Source organism: Oncorhynchus masou, chromosome 30 (genome assembly GCF_036934945.1).
Source record: "Oncorhynchus masou masou isolate Uvic2021 chromosome 30, UVic_Omas_1.1, whole genome shotgun sequence".
NCBI lineage: Eukaryota > Metazoa > Chordata > Actinopteri > Salmoniformes > Salmonidae > Oncorhynchus > Oncorhynchus masou.
The window spans coordinates 21,338,742-21,357,551 of NC_088241.1; the positions used below are offsets into that span (position 1 = coordinate 21,338,742).

Below are 18,810 nucleotides of genomic sequence, written 5' to 3' on the forward strand. Positions count from 1 at the left end.
AGTGGTATAGTGTGTATTAGAAATTATTGCTATAGCGAAGGTAAGAAAAATACAGATAATAAAGTTCAGAGTATATTGTAAATTAGCTGAAATTTGATTCTCCTGCACACTTGATTTAATCAATAATTCGATTACATCGCAATTTCTATGACATACAGTAGAAACCAATTGAGGCAAGTGTTCAACAGTGCAAATCAAAAGCATGAACTTGCCACTTTTTCAATGCAAGACACACAACATGGAATGTTCATAACAATTCTGCATCTGTCCTAATATTCTAAGAATATGTCTGGCTTCCAAAAGCAGAGCGTTGAGTGGAGGCACGTTCGTAACATATGCTTAATGTGCATTGACCTTTTGCAATATCTCATATTCCTGCGTTAGGGTTCGCAATTCTTGAAACGTATTGGTGATCTTAGTTTGGTTTAAGCAACGTCCTAACATGTCCTAACATGCATCTTCTTAGATCAAGTAACACACGTAATTTCTTTGTACATTTGTACACATTTATTTAGCATCGTTGAACTTTGCTAACGATGACCAGACACCATGTCCTTTTAAGGACATTCCTGAGATGTTAGGCTGAGCCCACTTTGAGTAGGCGTGGCCTGCTGCTGTGCATCATAAGTGAGCATGCTCAGAACTCTGGTCGCTGTCGTGACTGTTCTCATTGGCCAGGGAGTCTGTGGAGTGATGAAGAGCCGCTATGCCGGAGAATTCGGATGGCAGCAATGTCCCCTTTTTCACGTTCACCAGTTCTTTTTCCCTCGCTACAGCCCCCTGTTGACCTCCTTTTACTCGTTTCCACTTCATCCTCCTGTTCTGAAACCACACCTTTACCTGTGGAACAACCACAAAAGACAAGCTGAGTTATTCTGAAAAGAACAGCAAGCGTTTGGCATTGGGGGATCATTTTGCATAGCTGGAGACTGTTACGCATACTGAGTAGAGTCCTATTAAAAGATCTGGATATTGATCAAATGGTAAGCCTGAAACCTGATACAGGAGCTGCTGTAAAGGTTTGGCAGCTATTTCTATACTGTAGCAGTGATTATGTGCTGATGTACTGTCACATTCCCTGGCATCAAGACGCTGCTTCCTCTTTTCCCTGACTCGACAACTCCTCCAGTATTTACGTCTCCCAGAATGATGATTAGGCTGTTGCTTACGTAGAAGATTGGGTCCGAGTAGACGTGAGAGTCAACACTGACTGGGTTCTGGATGAGTCTCTCTTTCTCTCCTTTGGTTTATTTTGGGGGTGTCATGCTGTGAGGCCTAGCTGGGTCACATGGGCAGGAAGTCACTTGATTTTACACACAACGTTTGTCTTAAACCTTCAGCTATACATGCCATGCTGATGATCACATCAGTTGTGGTTATTGATATTTTTTCGGTCCATATGATAGCACGTCAGAATAGCACATGTGAACTGAAGCCTTTGTCACCTAAATACAGCCTATAGCTCAATGGGGATGGATGAATTTTGTTGCTATTTGTTGCTATGTTATCTAATATAACTGTTTGTGATATATCACTCAAAGGTATTTTTAGTTCAGAGAACAATTTCCCATTTGTCAATGTGTCATTGAATCCTGTCCCATTGAGTTTCGTAGTTATAAAATCACTATCAGGTTGACGGGCAGAGTTCCAAACACTGCCACCCATTTTTTCTACTGTCATTAGTGTAAATGGATCGTCCTTAAAATACATCTGCAAGCTTGCACTTTTCTCTCCTGTTATTGATAGTGCAGTAAGGCAAGGCGCAGGTTACCGAGTTTGTTGTCACATGGCTACTGTATAGTACATGCTATTTCTACTAATGCTATCATCAGTGGGCTAATGACTCGATTACTTATAATGTTATTATGACTGGTTTGTATGGGCTGTTGTGCAGTCATATTTGTACTAGATATTAATTTCCATGTTACTGAAGGTAAGAGACAGGCCTGTCTGAGTCATGTGATGCCTAAGGGATCATGTTGCCTCTGGAATAACAGGTAGGTTCTCTAAGAGTTGGTTATGAATTTGATTTTGGTATAAGAAAAATATTGGATGTTCTAAGTGCAATATAAGTGCTCCAAAACTGTAAGTAATTGCTAGGCTGTTATGGGGTAATTACATAAATAATGCAATAAGTGATATGATATTCAATGATATTCACTGAGTTAAGGGTAATGTAAAGTGTGGCAATTATTTATTGTTACATTAACGTTTAGATGGTAGGCATAATATTTTTTATCTTTGTTTATGGTTATATTTGGGCATTTTAAATTACTTTTAGAAGTATTACATTGAAGCACTTTGTCGGAAAGAATCGAAAACTCAAGGTTGAAGGTTTTGAGTCTCCGATGTTACGTAAGAAACATATACTGTCAGGTACCAGTCTGTTCTATCCTTTTAATATCTACTGTATATAACAAACTACCTACGGCCAGATGTATGCCACATGTGACACATCGCTTCTCTCTGACACCCCAAATAGGTGTTACAGAACACTGTACGAGGTTTCCTTCCCCGCAATTTCTCTTCCATTATTTATTTCATGTGACTGTGTTTACAGCGGCCCCACTGCCCAGGCTCGGAGACTAATTTGTCCTAGCTGGGGGAAACAGGAAGTGACTTGCTAGACAGCACCTCCTGCCTTTGTGCCTGTCTCCATTACTTGACTGTAGGCTGACTGAAAGAATAGACCCAAATATCTGGAATATGATAGTCCCTCTTCACAGTCACAGCTGGAGCACAACAGCACACAAACCGGAAGTTCTAAAGTAAGGAAAACACGGTATCTCCGAAAGCCTCTGTATGGTCTGACTGAGGCAGACTTTTCCCACCACCAGGCATTCATGTGCTATGGGGTCAATATGTTGTAACCCAAAGGAACAACTGGGAGAATGGTGTGGTGACATTACATACTTGTCTCTCTGTGAGATCGAGGTTGACTGCTATCTCGTAGCGCCTCAGTCTCGTCAGATAGTTGTGATGGGCAAACTCGGCCTCCAGCTCACGGATCTGCTCCTTGGTGAACGCCGTCCGCTCCTTCCTGGGTTTGCTGCTCACATCTGACTTGTAATTCCCGTCTTGGGACTCTGAAATCAAACACGGCACACATTTTTTCTTTCCAGTCAGGGAGATTTATACTCGAAGAAAACAATGATAAAATGAGTATTATATGGCAGGTGCGAGCCAGAGACACAAATACAGGCAGAGGAGGGAAGGAGTCAGGTATGGGAAACAATGGGAGATGCCAATCACCTTTTATTGTAGCGGCATTGTTTACGCACACTGTAAGTGGCTGGGAGGACCCAGAAGCGTCTACACATGTGCCTGTTTCTGGCAGCTGTGCTCTGACACACACAATGGGTTGGCTCCTACTCTTTCCAATATGGAGTTCATTTGTCTTACTGTTAATGGAATCGGCTGCTACCCTCGTAGTTTTAACATGCAACGAAACAGCTCTGCAGGATGTGTGAAAATATGTTTCCTCAGTTTATTTACCTCCCTTTTATAAGCGTCTCCTCTTTATGACTAACAAGCTGCCAACTCACAACAATTTGAAAAGGAGTATTTGTCCAATCTCTCGTTTAGATTGGTGTTGTTTGATTTTGAACAATATCGTCAAACTTTTGAACTTACTGAGAGTGGCTAGACTATGAGATGGACTACAGGGAGAGTAGCATGTATGTCAGTCTGGTTTTGATCTATGATTATGGTTATGATATCATACACATAAGGGCAAACTGTTACGATTCCCCAGATGAACATGAAGCAATGCAGATCCTTTTTTCCCAAAGATATGTAAGTCTACCACCTGATGATTCACTGGAGTGACGGGAGGAAATTGTTTTATTGAGATTTAAAGGATTTATTTATCCAACCAATGTGGATTAAAAACCTACTTGTCATTCCCATTTTGTTTCAACCTCAGGAGAAGATATTGTTACTTAAAAAAAAAAATGTGGACTGTTTCTCAGAAGGAACATGTTTTGTTAATTTGGTTCCCAAACGTTCCTATTGTGACCAGACTTTGTGGTTGGGCCGTTTGGATATGCTTCAGTTGCACATTGCACTTCAAGGCAACAGCGATTGCATGCTAATTAATCCGCGGTTCTGTTCTGCAGTCTGTGTTAATCCCAACAGGCGGTCCCCAATCCGAACTGTAAATAGGCTGGGAGTTTACAGGCCAGGACCAGGCCAGATACACCACCAGTCATGGGAGTCACTTCACTCCGCCACGTCACAGAAGACTCTTCTCTTCAGGAGACTCTGAGACACTTCTTGAAGTTCTTACTGAAAAAGTGTCTCTTTCAAAATATTTTCTCACAGAAAAACTGCTTTCTTTCTCTTTTTCTCACTCTTCTTTAAAGAAATTCATTGCCCATCTCTTTTTGTGTCACAGAAAATATGGAAGAATGGAAAGTTACACAACTTGTGTTTGCAAAAAGCCATTCATCTTTGATATTGTGGGGGGGGGGAAAGGAAAGGAAAATTCCAAGCACATGGTGATATGTCATACTGCGTAACTGGCATCCAAGACAGGAATACACTGCAAATACATTGTCTAGTTATTCCCACATAAATGATAAGACTTTTCTTACAGTGTGGTAATGTAGCTGAAATTCTGTGTGTCATTGTATGGTGAATAGCAAATGTCCTATAGCTGGTAACCTTCCATCTCAACATGTCTGTAATTTCAATTGTCGGTGTGCCAGAGAGCGGTCCTCATTCAAACATACCTCTTAGATGTATTTACTCTCTGGTAAACACAGACATTGTGTAAGAATAAAGAATAACATGGCCAGCTGCTGGAGACCAGCGCAAAGCCGATTTAAAAAGAGTCCCAAGGTTTTACGACACAGCCACTACACCACAGCAATTAGGTCCTTGCTGGAACCTTCATCTCTCCACACAAAAGGGAATAATGGGAGGAAAATACAGAGCCCAGACACTGGGTAGTTTTAGGGCTCCAAAATGGTCTGAAGCCAGATCAGGGGACCCTTCAAAAAATAGTATTAGTGTCCCGGCCAACGTTTCTGACAGAGAGACTGCAAAATGAAATGATTATGCTTTTCACTCCTTTCAGTGTTACATTTTCAGTTCATTGGCCAGTCATTTTGTAGATTTTGTTGAGGAATCCTATCTACGGCAAACACAATTCCATTGTGACGTAGAATATTGTAATGCTAGATCTACCAAAATAGCCTCAGCGGTAATACCGAGAATCGCAAAGCCATGCCTGAGTTAGTCCCTGAGCATCACTTGCTACAGCAGCACTCAAAAATACACTCCACAATAACAAAATAGGATACAAGCAATTACTGTTACTTCATGTTTAAAATCTTAACACTTTCACAAGACGTTTTGGTTACACTTTACTTAAAGCCTACATGTGTACTGCATTATAATTCAGTTATAATACACAGTAGGAGACTTGACATGAGACTTTCTGTTTGAACTTTCTGTGTAACTTTCCATTCTTCTGTATGATGACCCGCTACCAATGTCATATAATTATATAATGATCCTGACTAAAAACCAGCAGTTGTTGAGTCAGTAAAAATGTTGAGACATTGTGACACATAACATTATAGGACTTATTGTAAGACAGTATGTACATGTGCATAACATAATGTATAAAGCACTATACCTGCAGGCTAAAGTGTTCCCAAACTTTCAAATCTGCCAGGTTGACCCCTCGCTCCCTCAGAGCTCCAGTATACCCGATCGGCCAGCCCAGGTTACACCAAACGGCACGGCCATATTCCTTCCAGCTGGAACCCTTAAAATTAGCAGGTTTCACAGAAACCAGACACCCAAATACCAGCTGGACCACTCGTCACATGACAGTGAATACCCTGCAGTCCACCTTTTGGAAAAAAATCACACAAAATGATTTGTGTTTCTTGACCAGGAGAGTGTTCTGCATGGAAATCTGGGTTCAAGTGTTTTATTATTGTTTTCGTATCCAATGTAAAGTTTCACAGGCGGATTTTACTCAGGTTTCAATCCAGATGGTGAAACCAAATCAGGGCTTTCTCATCGAATTGGCAACACGGTGTTATTTGGACAGCTGATTGGATAAGCTAACTACGCTCAATAATCAGCATGATTGGTGTTAGCGTGAAGAGAATGTAAGGCCCACGTAATGAGGCTGCAATAACCATTGAAACTAGGGAATTGAAATGGAGCTTGAGGGCCAAGTGTTAGTTTCCAAATGATTTGACCAAGGAGAACAGGAAATAGAGGATGGAGTTCTAAATGTATGAATATAGGAGAGGTTAGTATGGTCAAAACAAGAGCAGTATTATAAATAGTAGTGACTGCCTTCGAAGTTGCGCTCTCTTAGCTTAGTAACTGTGTGTCGTTTTTCTGGCAATTTCAGCGTGGTGCTGCTACTTGTACAATGATTTGTATAATAATACAAAATAACATTCCCAACATCTGAACAATTCTATAAGTCAGGTGTGTTAATAATTTCTATGCATCTTTTTGATATTCCTCTACATCCAAATACCATGAGTTCTTATTTTGGTAACTATTTTTTAAAATAGGGTTGTAATAAACCTCTATTTTATATGCCCTCTGTCTCTATACTGTCCATTAATTTCAAACAGAAAGAATACACATTTAATGGCACACTTAATTAGTTTAAGTCCCTGTGATTTTGTGAAAATGTTCCATCATCTGTTAGAATGAGTCATGTATCAGAAGGGATCCATGACTGAAGTGGCCAACAGTATCATGTGTGAGTCAAGCGAAACAGGGCACTAACCACATAGGGAAAATATCAACCAAGTGTTCAAGTGGTGTGTACAGAACCACAGCCAGGTGACCCACACTGAGGGTGTTTAAATAGACAGAGGTCTAGGCCCAATGCTGCAGGATGACATTTCAGGTAGGACGTCAGATACACTTTCCATGGAAAACTGATCAGTTCCTACTAATACGTTGACAACAAAATCTTCCCTTTCAAAAAAACGCTTCAACACTTACAAAGTGCTTCATATCGATTAGAAAGGTTGAATAGTAAAAAGTTGATATATTAAAGAGATATTGGTATATTCAGAGTTATAAAGGCACTGCTAGGCTATGTAATAATGTAGAAATGAATGTTCCAGTTAACTTAAGGTAATAAATTACCATATTTGTATTGTTTATATTTTGTCGATATTTCTACACTTTCTGTGTATAAAGTTCAAACGCAGAAAATCTCAATGACTATGAAATCCAAGGTCACAAGTCACGCCTGTACAGTATCTACTTGAGGTAAGTAAGTCATTATTCCAAACCTTATCAATGCAAAATGCATGTTTTCAATTAGACCATAAATTACACCTGTGTTCTTGAAATGCTGGCAAAAACGTTTTTTATGTTGCATATTAATACCTGCTCCACAGTGATTGACAATGTGATCTTAATTTTATTGACAGAAAATAGGTGTAGTAAATGTTTTTTTTTAGTGAAGCACGAAAACATTAGCAGTAAAAATGTTCATGGTTGGTTGTACACTTCATACATTTTTTTAGGACCATTGAACAAACTTGTAGGAAATAGAGAGTAGGTTTCTTTGGATGTTTGAAAGGTATGTTTTTTTTCAAATAAAATGTTTTGTTTAAAGACTATTAATAACATTGCAACAAATCTACTAAACTGTATATCAGCTGTTTAACATAATGCTACTGTAACTCACATTTTTTTTATTGAATATATTTATTGATTCAACTTCCCAGTCTCTTTTATTAAAATGTCTGCATCAACAATAATCCTGGAACTAAGCGCACTCCACAGTAAGAGAAGCCTAAATCTTCTCGGGTGTTTAGTGTCATTCGAAGCACTGGTGTAGTCTTTTACAATCCATGACATTAATATTTTCCAGTGAGCCTATTTTCTGCCACCTAAAATGCGTTGAAATGAAACAGATGAGATTTAGACCAAAACATGGCAGAAGTCTAATGCCCACACAGTTATCGTCTGGACTTTGATCTCCCCGTTAGTCAACATACTGTAATTGTCGAGGTTCATGTCAGCCAACATTCACAAACCTCTTTTCAAACAATATTATACCACATTTTCTGTCAGTGAAGCATAAAACTCCACCACTCCGTCTCCACGGAAAACCTTAGAAGTCTGAGTGATGATGTCGTTCTTGAAACCACACCAAAATTAAACTCTTAATCTCTTTTCAAAACATTACGTTAAGGTACAGTTAAATTATACCCGTCTTGAATAATTGCACTGCAAGTGTATTTTTTGTATTTCAACTGTATGACAATTTATTAATAAGATAAAGATGTGTAGCTTTAGTTTCCCACTTACTTTGTGTAACATTATACTCAACCCATTTCTACATGCAGCCCAAAGATCTTTCCTCTCGTCTTACCTGAGCTGTCACTTTTCCTCTTGCCATTTCTCTTCTCTGCCTCAGCAGGTGACAGTGTCTGTCTTCCAAAGTCTGCAGGCACACAGTTGGCCCCCGTGGGGGTGCTGCTGCCCAGGTTGGGGGTGCTGGTACAGAGACTGTTCCTGCCAGGGGTGCCTAGGTCTGGGGGTGCGAGAGCACTATCCTGGGCCAAGTGAGAGTGGGGGTGGGGGTGGCAGAAGTTGTGGCGGGAGTTCGCACTGCCAGGAGAGGGCATCTGTGGAATGTGCCAGCCGGCCTGGTGCTGAGGCGGGTGATGCTGCTGTTGCTGTGCCGGGTGATGCCCGCGGTGATGATGGTGATGCCCACCGAACAGGCCCTCGTCACCGGGATAGCCAGAGATGATGCAGGCCGAAGGAGAGGAGGTGGCAGTGGAAGAGGCCAGGTCAGGGTAGGAGACGTGGTCCGAGCGTCCGTGGAGAGTCAGTGGAGACTGGGTGAAGGCAGGGTGCAGGGACTGCACAGTGGCATGGGGGCTGCGGAGGCAGCCAAATAGTGTGTGATCCATCGCATGCAAACACACAGCCCTCCAGAAAGATAAGGACGGGAGGGAGAGGGGGACAAAAAATGAAAGGTAACAAAAAAGTAAGCCAACTAAGTTTTAAAAAAGGGTCAAACAAAAGACAGAATATCCAAAATCCACTACTTGTGCTCTTTCCTTAGCTTACCCCAAATTTGTCTCCTTGATAAGAGTTCGATAAAAAAAAGTTGCGTGTGTGTTGAAAGGGGGCTCCAGTAATAATCCTGGGCATGCGGACAGTTGCCAGGCTGCGCAGGATAAACAGTGAACCAAAGATAAGCTGCCGGAGAGATTCTCAGATGACAGGAGAGGAGACTGGAGACCTGTGGAGTGGAGAGAAAGGTGGTTCCAAGGAACTGCAGTAAGAGAGGAGCCGGCAGAGGGAACGTTATAAATAGGCTGTAATGTGAGAGGGAGGCTGGGTCACAGACTGCGTACTACTGACCACATGCATATGATCGCCCTCCAAAAAACATGGCACAATAAATCAGCTCTATTAAAATGGCTGGTATCTCAGGAAAGAAGGCCATTTATTTTTTCGACTTTGGCTCTTAACTTCTAGTGGCCCCTTTTCTTATTAGAAAATAGTCCATAATGTTTGAGATGATGATGGTGTTATGTGTTAGGGTTGTACCATTTGCACCTCAATACTTACCATAAGAGATGGGATGTAAAAATGTGAACAGACATGAGATAGGGGGTTGGTGTCAAGGGATAGCTCGTTATGTATTGTCTTACCTTTGTTGACATCGTTGTGAGGTTAGTTATGTTGAAGCACGTGTTGCTTTGCTTCCTTTCCAATGCTATCTCATACTAATATACTGTACCTCTGTATGGGTAGTTTGTAAACACCCAAAAAATGCCTTACCATATATATATACAGTACCAGTCAAAAGTTTGGACACACCTACTCATCATTCAAGGGTTTTTTCTTTATTTTTACTATTCTATTCTACATTGTAGAAGAATACTGAAGACATCAAAACTATGAAATAACACATATAGAATCAAGTAGTAACCAAAACAGTGTTAAACAAATCAAAATATACATTATCTTTGACTTGATGACAGCTTTGGGCACTCTTGGCATTTTCTCAACCAGCTTCATGAGGTAGTCACTTTAACAGGTGTGCCTTTGTGGAATTTCTTTCCTTCTTAATGTGTTTGAGCGAATCAGTTGTGACAATCAGTGCTGTGAAAAGGTAGGGGTGGTAGACAGAAGATAGCACTATTTTCTAAAAGTCCAAGTCCATATTATGCCAAGAACAGCTCAAATAAACAAAGAGAAAGGATAGTCTATCATCACTTTAAGACATGAAGGGGAGTCAATCTGGAAAATTTCAAGAACTTTGAACGTTTTTTCAAGTGCAGTCGCAAAAACCATCAAGCGCTATGATGAAACTGGCTCTCATGAGGACCGCCACAGGAAAGGAAGACCCAGAGTTACCTCTGCTGTAAAGGATAAGTCCATTAGAGTTACCAGTCTCAGAAATTACAGACCAAATAAATGCTTCACAGAGTTCAAGTAACAGACACATCTCAACATCAACTGTTCAGAGGAGACTGCGTGAATCAGGCCATCATGGACGAATTGCTAAAAAAAACACTACTAAAGGACACCAATAAGAAGAAGAGACTTGCTTGGGCCAAGAAAGATGAGCAATGGACATTAGACCGGTGGAAATCTGTCCTTTGGTCTGATGAGTCCATTTCTGGTTCCAACCGTCGTGTCTTTATGATATGCAAAGTAGGTTAACAGATGATCTCCGCATGTGTGGTTCCCACCGTGAAGCATGGAGGAGGAGGTGTGATGGTGTGGGGGTGCTTTGCTGGTGACACTGTCAGTGATTTATTTAGATTTCAAGGCACACTTAACCAGCATGGCTACCACAGAATTCTGCAGCGATACGCCATCCCATCTAGTTTGCGCTTAGTGGGACTATAATTAATTTGTCAACAGGACAATGACCCAAAACACACCTCCAGGCTGTGTAAGGGCTATTTGACCAAAAAGGAGAGTGATGGACTGCTGCATCAGATGACCTGGCATCCATAATCAATCGACCTCCATAATCAACCAAATTGAGATGGTTTGGTATGAGTTGGACCGCAGAGTGAAGGAAAAGCAGCCAAGAACTGCTCAGCATATTTGGGAACTCTTTCAAGAATGTTGGAAAAGTATTCCAGGTGAGGTTATATCCTTCCTGTTTGGCCCTGTCTGGGGGTATCATCGGATGGGGCCACAATGTCTCCTGACCCCTCCTGTCTCAGCCTCCAGTATTTATGCTGCAGTAGTTTATGTGTCGTGGGGCTAGGGTCAGTTTGTTATATTTGGAGTACTTCTCCTGTCCTATCCGGTGTCCTGTGTGAATTTAAGTATGCTCCCTCAAATTCTCTCTTTCTCTCTTTCTTTCTCTCTCTCGGAGGACCTGAGCCCTAGGACCATGCCTCAGGACTACCTGGCATGATGACTCCTTTCTGTCCCCAGTCCACCTGGCTGTGCTGCTGCTCCAGTTTCAACTGTTCTGCCTGTGATTATTATTATTTGACCATGCTGGTCATTTATGAACATTTGAACATCTTGGCTATGTTCTGTTATAATCTCCACCTGGCACAGCCAGAAGAGGACTGGCCACCCCACATAGCCTGGTTCCTCTCTAGGTTTCTTCCTAGGTTTTGGCCTTTCTAGGGAGTTTTTCCTAGCCATCGTGCTTCTACGCCTGCATTGCTTGCTGTTTGGGGTTTTAGGCTGGGTTTCTGTACAGCACTTTGAGATATCAGCTGATGTACGAAAGGCTATATAAATACATTTGATTTGACTACCTCGTGAAGCTGGCTGAGAGAATGCACAGATTGTGCAAAGCTGTCATCAAGGCAAAGGATGGTTACTTTGAAGAATCTCAAATATAAAATATATTTTGATTTGTTTAAAAATTTTTGGTTACTACATGATTCCGTATGTGTTATTTCCTAGTTTTGAGGTCTTCACTATTATTCTACAATGTAGAAAATAGTAAAAAATAAAGAAAAATCCTTGAATGAGTATGTGTGTTCAAACTTTTGACTGGTACTATATATATATATATATATATATATATATATATATATATATATATATATATATATATATATATAGTTTATATATATATATATATATATATATGTTCGTTTTCTAGCTAAATATAAAGCCATCATTGAAAATAAGAATTTGTTCTTAACTGACTTGCCTAGTAAAATAAAAGGATGATACTATTACATACTATAGAGTGCAATGTAACCAGTAGGAGTTAATGTAGCGTGAAAATAGAGAGGAGAAGGTTTTTATCTTATCTTATTTCCTATTTCAGTGAGACAGATTGAAATAATTAAAAGTATCAAGTTTGTCATAATCAGATATATACATAACTTGTTTAGCTCTACAATAGTTGGTTGTATCTAACATATGCACATCTAAATAGATTAAATTGTATAGGATGAAACCTGAATCACATCATTGATGATTTACATTTAGTAGCAGGAAGGGGTGATAAAACACAAATAAGCCTACAATCAGATTTAAGTCGAATTTTGATATTGTAAACAAATTGCTGTTCAACTTCTGAATTTTTGTGTGCAAAATTGGAAACAATTTTTTTGCGTACACACAAAACATTATACCGTTATATTCAACATACAGATAGGTTTATTCAAATCGTACAGCTAGAATTAGAAATTATAAGTGGCTAATGAATTTACAAATTACACATTTACAGACCAAATGGCATTAGACAATTCAATTAGCTAAATAAAACAATCAAACCTTTTTCAATCAAACAAGATATTCCAATAACTGCATGTGTTCACCTGATGTATGGCTAATGCTTATTGCTTCGGCATCATGGTCAGTACTACACACACCAGGGCTTCAGAGACTATGCTACTACAGCCAGCTGCGCCACATGTATGCAGGCCTGCCTGAGAAAGGAAATTAATTACACTTTGAAAGAAAATGACTTTAGCAGATAGAGAGGAGGCAGTAACTTGGGCGCTATCGCTCTTCCCATTCCTACCGTGCCTTTCGAAGTGAGCAGCACCGTGTCTACAAACTCCTTAGGTGAGCTTGAACCTTCTACTGTTTACCTTTCAAATTAAGGCTATTAGCAGGATAGAAAAGCTAGATGTTTATTCAGCTTTTCTTCTGGTATTAATACACATGTGGTTTCACTCTCTGAACATTCTGTTCGCAGCATTAGTACCCTGTGGTGAGAGTGTCTCAGTGAATCCTACTCCTGTTGCCCCTCGTGTGGTGTGTTGCTCGAGCCGCCGTGATATGAGTCAAAACCCCCTACAGGTGGGGATGGTAGAGGGGCGATGGGGCAATCCCCAGATTTTCTGCTGTGACTAGGAGCTCCGGGTCAGTGATACAGTTTAAGCTGGAGGAATGGCTCCAATTTGGAGCGTGTTTGATGAGGCTTTAGCCGTGACGGGCAGATAGAGCAAGACCAGGATGGCACAGTGCTGTAGACATTAGATAGAGACCTGCTGCTACTCATCCAACCTGTCCCTGTCAGTCAGTCAGACAGGCACAATACTTCAGACCAATGTGGTTATAGACATAGAGGATGATGTGTAACAAACAAAAAAACACTGCAAAATTATTGTATAGTGCTTCAGTCTGTGTGTATTAATTGTGTAGTTATTGGTGTTGTATGTATTGGCTGGTGCAATCTGTCACGTCCTAACCTTAGTTACTTTTTTATGTCTCTATTTTAGTTTGGTCAGGGCGTGAGTTGGGGTGGGCATTCTATGTTTTCTGTCTCTGTGTCAGCACCAGACAGAACTGTTTAATTTTTGCTTGTTCTCTTGTTATTTTGTTTTGTGTTCAGTTTAAATAAATATTAACATGGACACGTACCATGCTGCAAATTGATCCGATCCTTCATACTCCTCCTCAGACGAGGAGGAAAACCATTACACAATCAAATTTTTTTTGGGGGGGGGGGGGGGGTTAACAAAGTACTTTCTTATCTTTAGCAGAAAAATAAAATGAAGTCCTTGGTCTGACTGTAGATCTGATGGGTCCCCAAAATCTAATCAGTAGATGAAATGTACAAAAAAAAAAGCTTTTGTAAAATTATTTTGCAGTTTTTTTGGTGTCTGTTTTGTCTTACATACTACAAATTGATGTGGCAATTTAGTGCTTGGGTATAACTGACCATACTAACTGAATATTTCTAATGAAATGTACTTGATTGAAGAAGAGTTATGCGTTTGGTGCTTAACATTACAAATCTAATGTGTAACTGAGGCCTGGCTGTCACCATGAGCTCTTTCTTTTTACTTGATTACCTGCCGGAGTTTTAATGTTATGCTTTAGTCAGAAAGCCTTGAAGTATATCTCCACAATAATATAATATATTATGCCCTTTAAGAAGTGTCCATGATCATTGTCAAAAGGGCCTGAGTATTTTGAAAGACAACGAGTTTTTGATAATACTATATAAAGACTTTCAATCAGGATGCATAAATACACACATACGTAATCCGGTTTAAACCTTGGAATATGAAGCATTAAGCACAAGCAGGCTCACACTTGTATGTTTGTTAATACAACAAACAGTAATCCGATATATCCCAAATGAATACATTAATATAAATATAGGGAGAGAACTATAAAGGGTGTATACTGATAGTTGTTTTCTCATTCATGGCAAGTTGGATACGTTTTAATGTGAAAATCACTTATTATGATTTTTCAAGCCTGATTTGTCATTACATCCCTATTTAAGAACTGATTAGGAGGGACTGCAATTTCTACACAACCATAATTATAATTATATTAATTAACCATATTATGATATGGATATAATTATGATGATTCTTTAATGTCCATAGTCTAATTGAATATTAACGAGGTTGTTAATTACTTAATCTAATCAATTATTCGACAGCTATAAAAGACAACAATATTTGGTTGGTAAAATTGTTTGAAACCAACTTAATATAATTATTTATCTCAATGATACATCTTGTTTTTCACGTGGTCTCTGCTGTAGTATTTATACACCAAGCTTTTTCATATCCTACTTCACAAAACAACTGTTGGTAAAATATTTACTTGAACATAATTAAGCTATACTATACATATGTTTTATATAGATTTTTTCTAAAACCCAAAGACAAAGATCATTGAAAATACAAATTAAATGCATGCATTTCTTGACCGCAAAAAAATTCCTCACAATAAAGTTAGCCATTTAAAGGCTAGTCCTGTTTAAATGATTGTGTGTGGACAGTCCCGGTGACAGTCCCGGTGACTGTGGCCGGGAAATGTTCATCGCTGCTTGTTTTACTTTGAATTTCAGCTTAGATTTATGACCGTTGTCAGTAGAATACATGTGGACATGAAAACTATGTACTTGATATATGGTGCTGTGAAGCACTATCTATTGTCTCTTTACACTCAGCATTTGAGTGGAGATCTATATAAGTAAAAAGAGGTCTCCGTTAATTCAAACCAAACCAAGTCAAAAAACCTATCTTGTCATCTATGCCTTATAAATATAGAGTTAGACTTTTTTTACATGATTATTTATGAACTTATGTATGCAGTATTTTCAGCTGCTGTTATTTTCAAGCATACATTGAGTGTACAAAACATTAGGAACACTTTCCAAATATTGATTTGCATCCCCTTGTTGTCCCTCAGAACAGCCTTAATTCGTCGAGACCTGGACTCTACAAGGTGTGGAAAGCGTTCCACAGGGATGCTGGCCCATGTTGACTCCAATGCTTCCCACAGTTGGGTCAAGTTATCTGGATGTCCTTTGGCTGGTGGACCATTCTTGACAACACGGGAAATGTTGAGCGTTAAAAACCCAGCAGCGTTGCAGTTCTTGACACACTCAAACCAGGTGTGCCTGGCACCAACTACCATAGCCTGTTCAAAGGCACTTAAATATTTTGTCTTGCTAATTCACCCTCTCTGAATGACACACATACACAATCCATGTCTCAATTGTCTCAAGGCTAAAAAATCCTTCTTTAACCAGTCTCCTCCCCTTCATCTACACTGATTGAAGTGGATTTAACAAGTGACATCAATAAGGGATCATAGCTTTCACCTGGATTCACCTGGTCAGTCTATTTCATGGAAAGAGCAGGTGTTCCTAATGTTTTGTACACTCAGTGTAAGTTGTTATGTTGAGTAGGATTGCAATGGTCTTGTTTCATTTTGTGGGATTTTGGTTGCACTTGAATATGCTGTATATTTTCTCTTTTGAGTAAGTACTGTACAATAAAGCTAATGTTTATTACTGAATGACCTTGCATAGTAAAGGTAATATCTCGCATACTGTAAATATGAACTGCCAAATATACTGAATGAAGGTCGCTCTGGATAAAATATAATGAAACGTAACATAGCTTTGTTTTTATTACTTTTGATTACATTGTGTAAATACATTTCATCTCATATCCTGTTAGAAACTGAATGATAACTATGATGACTATGATTTTTTTTAAACCTGCCACCAAGATAAATAAATCCAACAAATCTTCAAATGTTTTTTTTGTTTTTATACAAATTCATTGCAGCTTAACCTCTCTCTCTGCTAGAGATCCTGGTTATAGTTGAATTAATCTAGTTTTTCAGAGGCTATAATTAACATCTAAAATGCGTGGAAATCAAAATCCAGCTAACAAATTCAGATTCATGCCAGGGATATCCCTGTACTACAGAGAAATGAAGGCAATCATAGTGAGTTGGCCATTTTTCTATCGATTTAACAATTATAGACAGCAGGGGTGACATCACCATGTATGGTGCTGCTTGGAGCTGTGGATAGCGTGAGGGTCCTGCTAGGTTCTCAGAGCAGGGCGACAGAGCCCGGCTGGCTGCACGGCTGCAGACTCGTGTGACACTGAGCAGAGCCTAGCACCAGGCAGACCACACCTCAAACAGCTCAGGGTCACCCACTAAAACTCCATTGAGATCTGGACCTGGTACAACCAGCAAAACCCAACGTCCCAGGTTGGCGGGTTCCATATGCATTACTACAGCGCTAAGCCTCTTTCCTCTTAGCTACATTTGTAAATGCCCTCCACCTTGTTGCCCCCCCCCTCTCCACACACACACTTAGTGAGCCCTAGAAGGCTTCATACTTCAGATGTGAATGGGTGCCAGAAGGCATTGAGTTGATCCAGACTCCAATCTGTGAATGATGCCTTCAGTGCCATTAGGCCTTATTGTTTTTGTGATTGCCTCACCCTTGGCTTGTTTCACAATTTGTTCCTGACCCCCACAAATCTCATTCACTCCAGCAGCCATCTGATCATCCAGTACAACATGCTGTTCCAACAAAACAAATAATTCAGAAGAGTGAAGTCAACGTTTTGTGATTTAATGGCTTCATTCTCTCTTTAGGTTCCTGGGGGTCTCTGGCATATTCCCAGAGCGCTAGATTCTCCCGCTAGTCACGGACTCAAAGCTCTGACTAACACTCAACGTGTCAAAGTGTTTGTAGAACTTCATTAGCAAGACCTATCACCTTATTCTAGCTCTCCAGTCTTCACCATTGATCTGTTCTCAGTCCATTGCCATACCATACCACCCTGTCAGTGGCAGGTCCAATCAAACTATCAAATCTATTGAATTGTTGGTGATCGGTGATGTTTCCAAGTGGTTTAAACAACACAAGACCTAGAACTCTCAACCCTCTCATGGTGGAGAGGTATGCGATGCTATGTGAACGCTGACCTCTACTGGTAAGGGTTGAAGCGGGGGAAGGTGTGAGAGGGGGGGAGAAATATAGCTACAGTCACGCTTCAAGTGATCCCAACTAACCTATAGCTATGAGTAATGCTAACGCATACTGGGACCTCTGGAGCCGATGGGGTTATGCTGATCTCACTTCCATTACACAAGCATCTGGAGAGGAATACGATACTAATAGCAATCAGAAATGGTAATCACAATCATCATTATAGTTTTATTTATGGTAATTATCATATACTGTACAATGTACCAGATGGGAAAGTATCAACGTTTTTTTTTTACCCATCCCTTATCAGACTCCAAAACATTTGAAAAGAATGGCTCCAACTACAGATTGTCATTAGAAATATGTCAGAATGTTGACATACTGTATTAACCATAATATGTCACCTGTGAAGCTGAAAGTGACATAATTACAATGGTTAAATGTCCACATTTTGACATATTCAGATTTTGCCAAGTCCATTTTCTTTGAAGGTCAGACATATTTTTTTGACATTTCATTCATCTATTATTAGCGTGTGCAGAGCAGATCTGAAGTCAAGGTTATTGCTGCCCGGTGTCAGTCAGATTTAGCAGCGGCCCAATAGGAACTCTGTGGCCTCTGCATATTTTGCACTCAGTGAGGTCATTGGCTGGTCCCCGGGGAGCCATTATCTTCTCTGTCTCCTCTCACGCTGGGAAGTGGAGTTCCCAAGCATTTCCCTTCTTCCCTCCAGAACAATCCCATGTCTTCCCAATCAGGAGCATCTAGTAGCTGGCTTCACCCGTTTACTGAGTCCACATGGTGTGGAGATGACGAAGACCAGCCGTCTGGGACAATAGGAGGATATTGAGACATACCGTAAGGGTGTCTGAAATGAAATCGCTCCTGACTCTGATAGTGAGGGCTTAGAGCAGTGGTTCTAAAACCTCTTCTCGGGGACCCCCAACCGGGTACCACCCAGCTAGCACACCTGACTCAACTTGTCAACAAACATTAATCCCTTGAATAGGTGAATCAAGTGAGCTAGTTCAGAGTTGCAACAAAATTGTGATACGTCAGGGAGGTCCCCAAGCAGAGGCTTGAGGACCACTGGCTTAGACAGTATAGGTCAAAACTGCCCAAACCTCTTCCTG

General features: G+C 40.2%; 1 protein-coding gene across 1 annotated transcript; it reads right to left on the reverse strand.

Moving 5' to 3' along the window:
• meox2a (mesenchyme homeobox 2a) lies at positions 1-9,281 on the reverse strand. Its single transcript, XM_064949842.1, has 3 exons — positions 8,378-9,281; positions 2,914-3,086; positions 1-840 (listed from the first exon to the last, which is right to left on the reverse strand). The coding sequence occupies exons 1-3, from the start codon at positions 8,922-8,924 to the stop codon at positions 622-624; spliced, it is 939 nt and encodes a 312-aa protein (XP_064805914.1). The 5' UTR covers positions 8,925-9,281; the 3' UTR covers positions 1-621.
• Between the last annotated feature and the right edge of the window lie 9,529 nt (positions 9,282-18,810).

What these genes read in the sequence shown, in the direction of transcription:
- meox2a (XM_064949842.1), bottom strand. Translation starts at nt 8,924, where the DNA reads ATGGATCACACACTATTTGGCTGCCTCCGCAGCCCCCATGCCACTGTG. An exon ending in GAGGAAAAGTGACAGCTCAG is followed by an intron (nt 3,087 to 8,377) that starts GTAAGACGAGAG and finishes GTTTGATTTCAG; the next exon opens with AGTCCCAAGACGGGAATTAC. An exon ending in TCGATCTCACAGAGAGACAA is followed by an intron (nt 841 to 2,913) that starts GTATGTAATGTC and finishes GTTGTTCCACAG; the next exon opens with GTAAAGGTGTGGTTTCAGAA.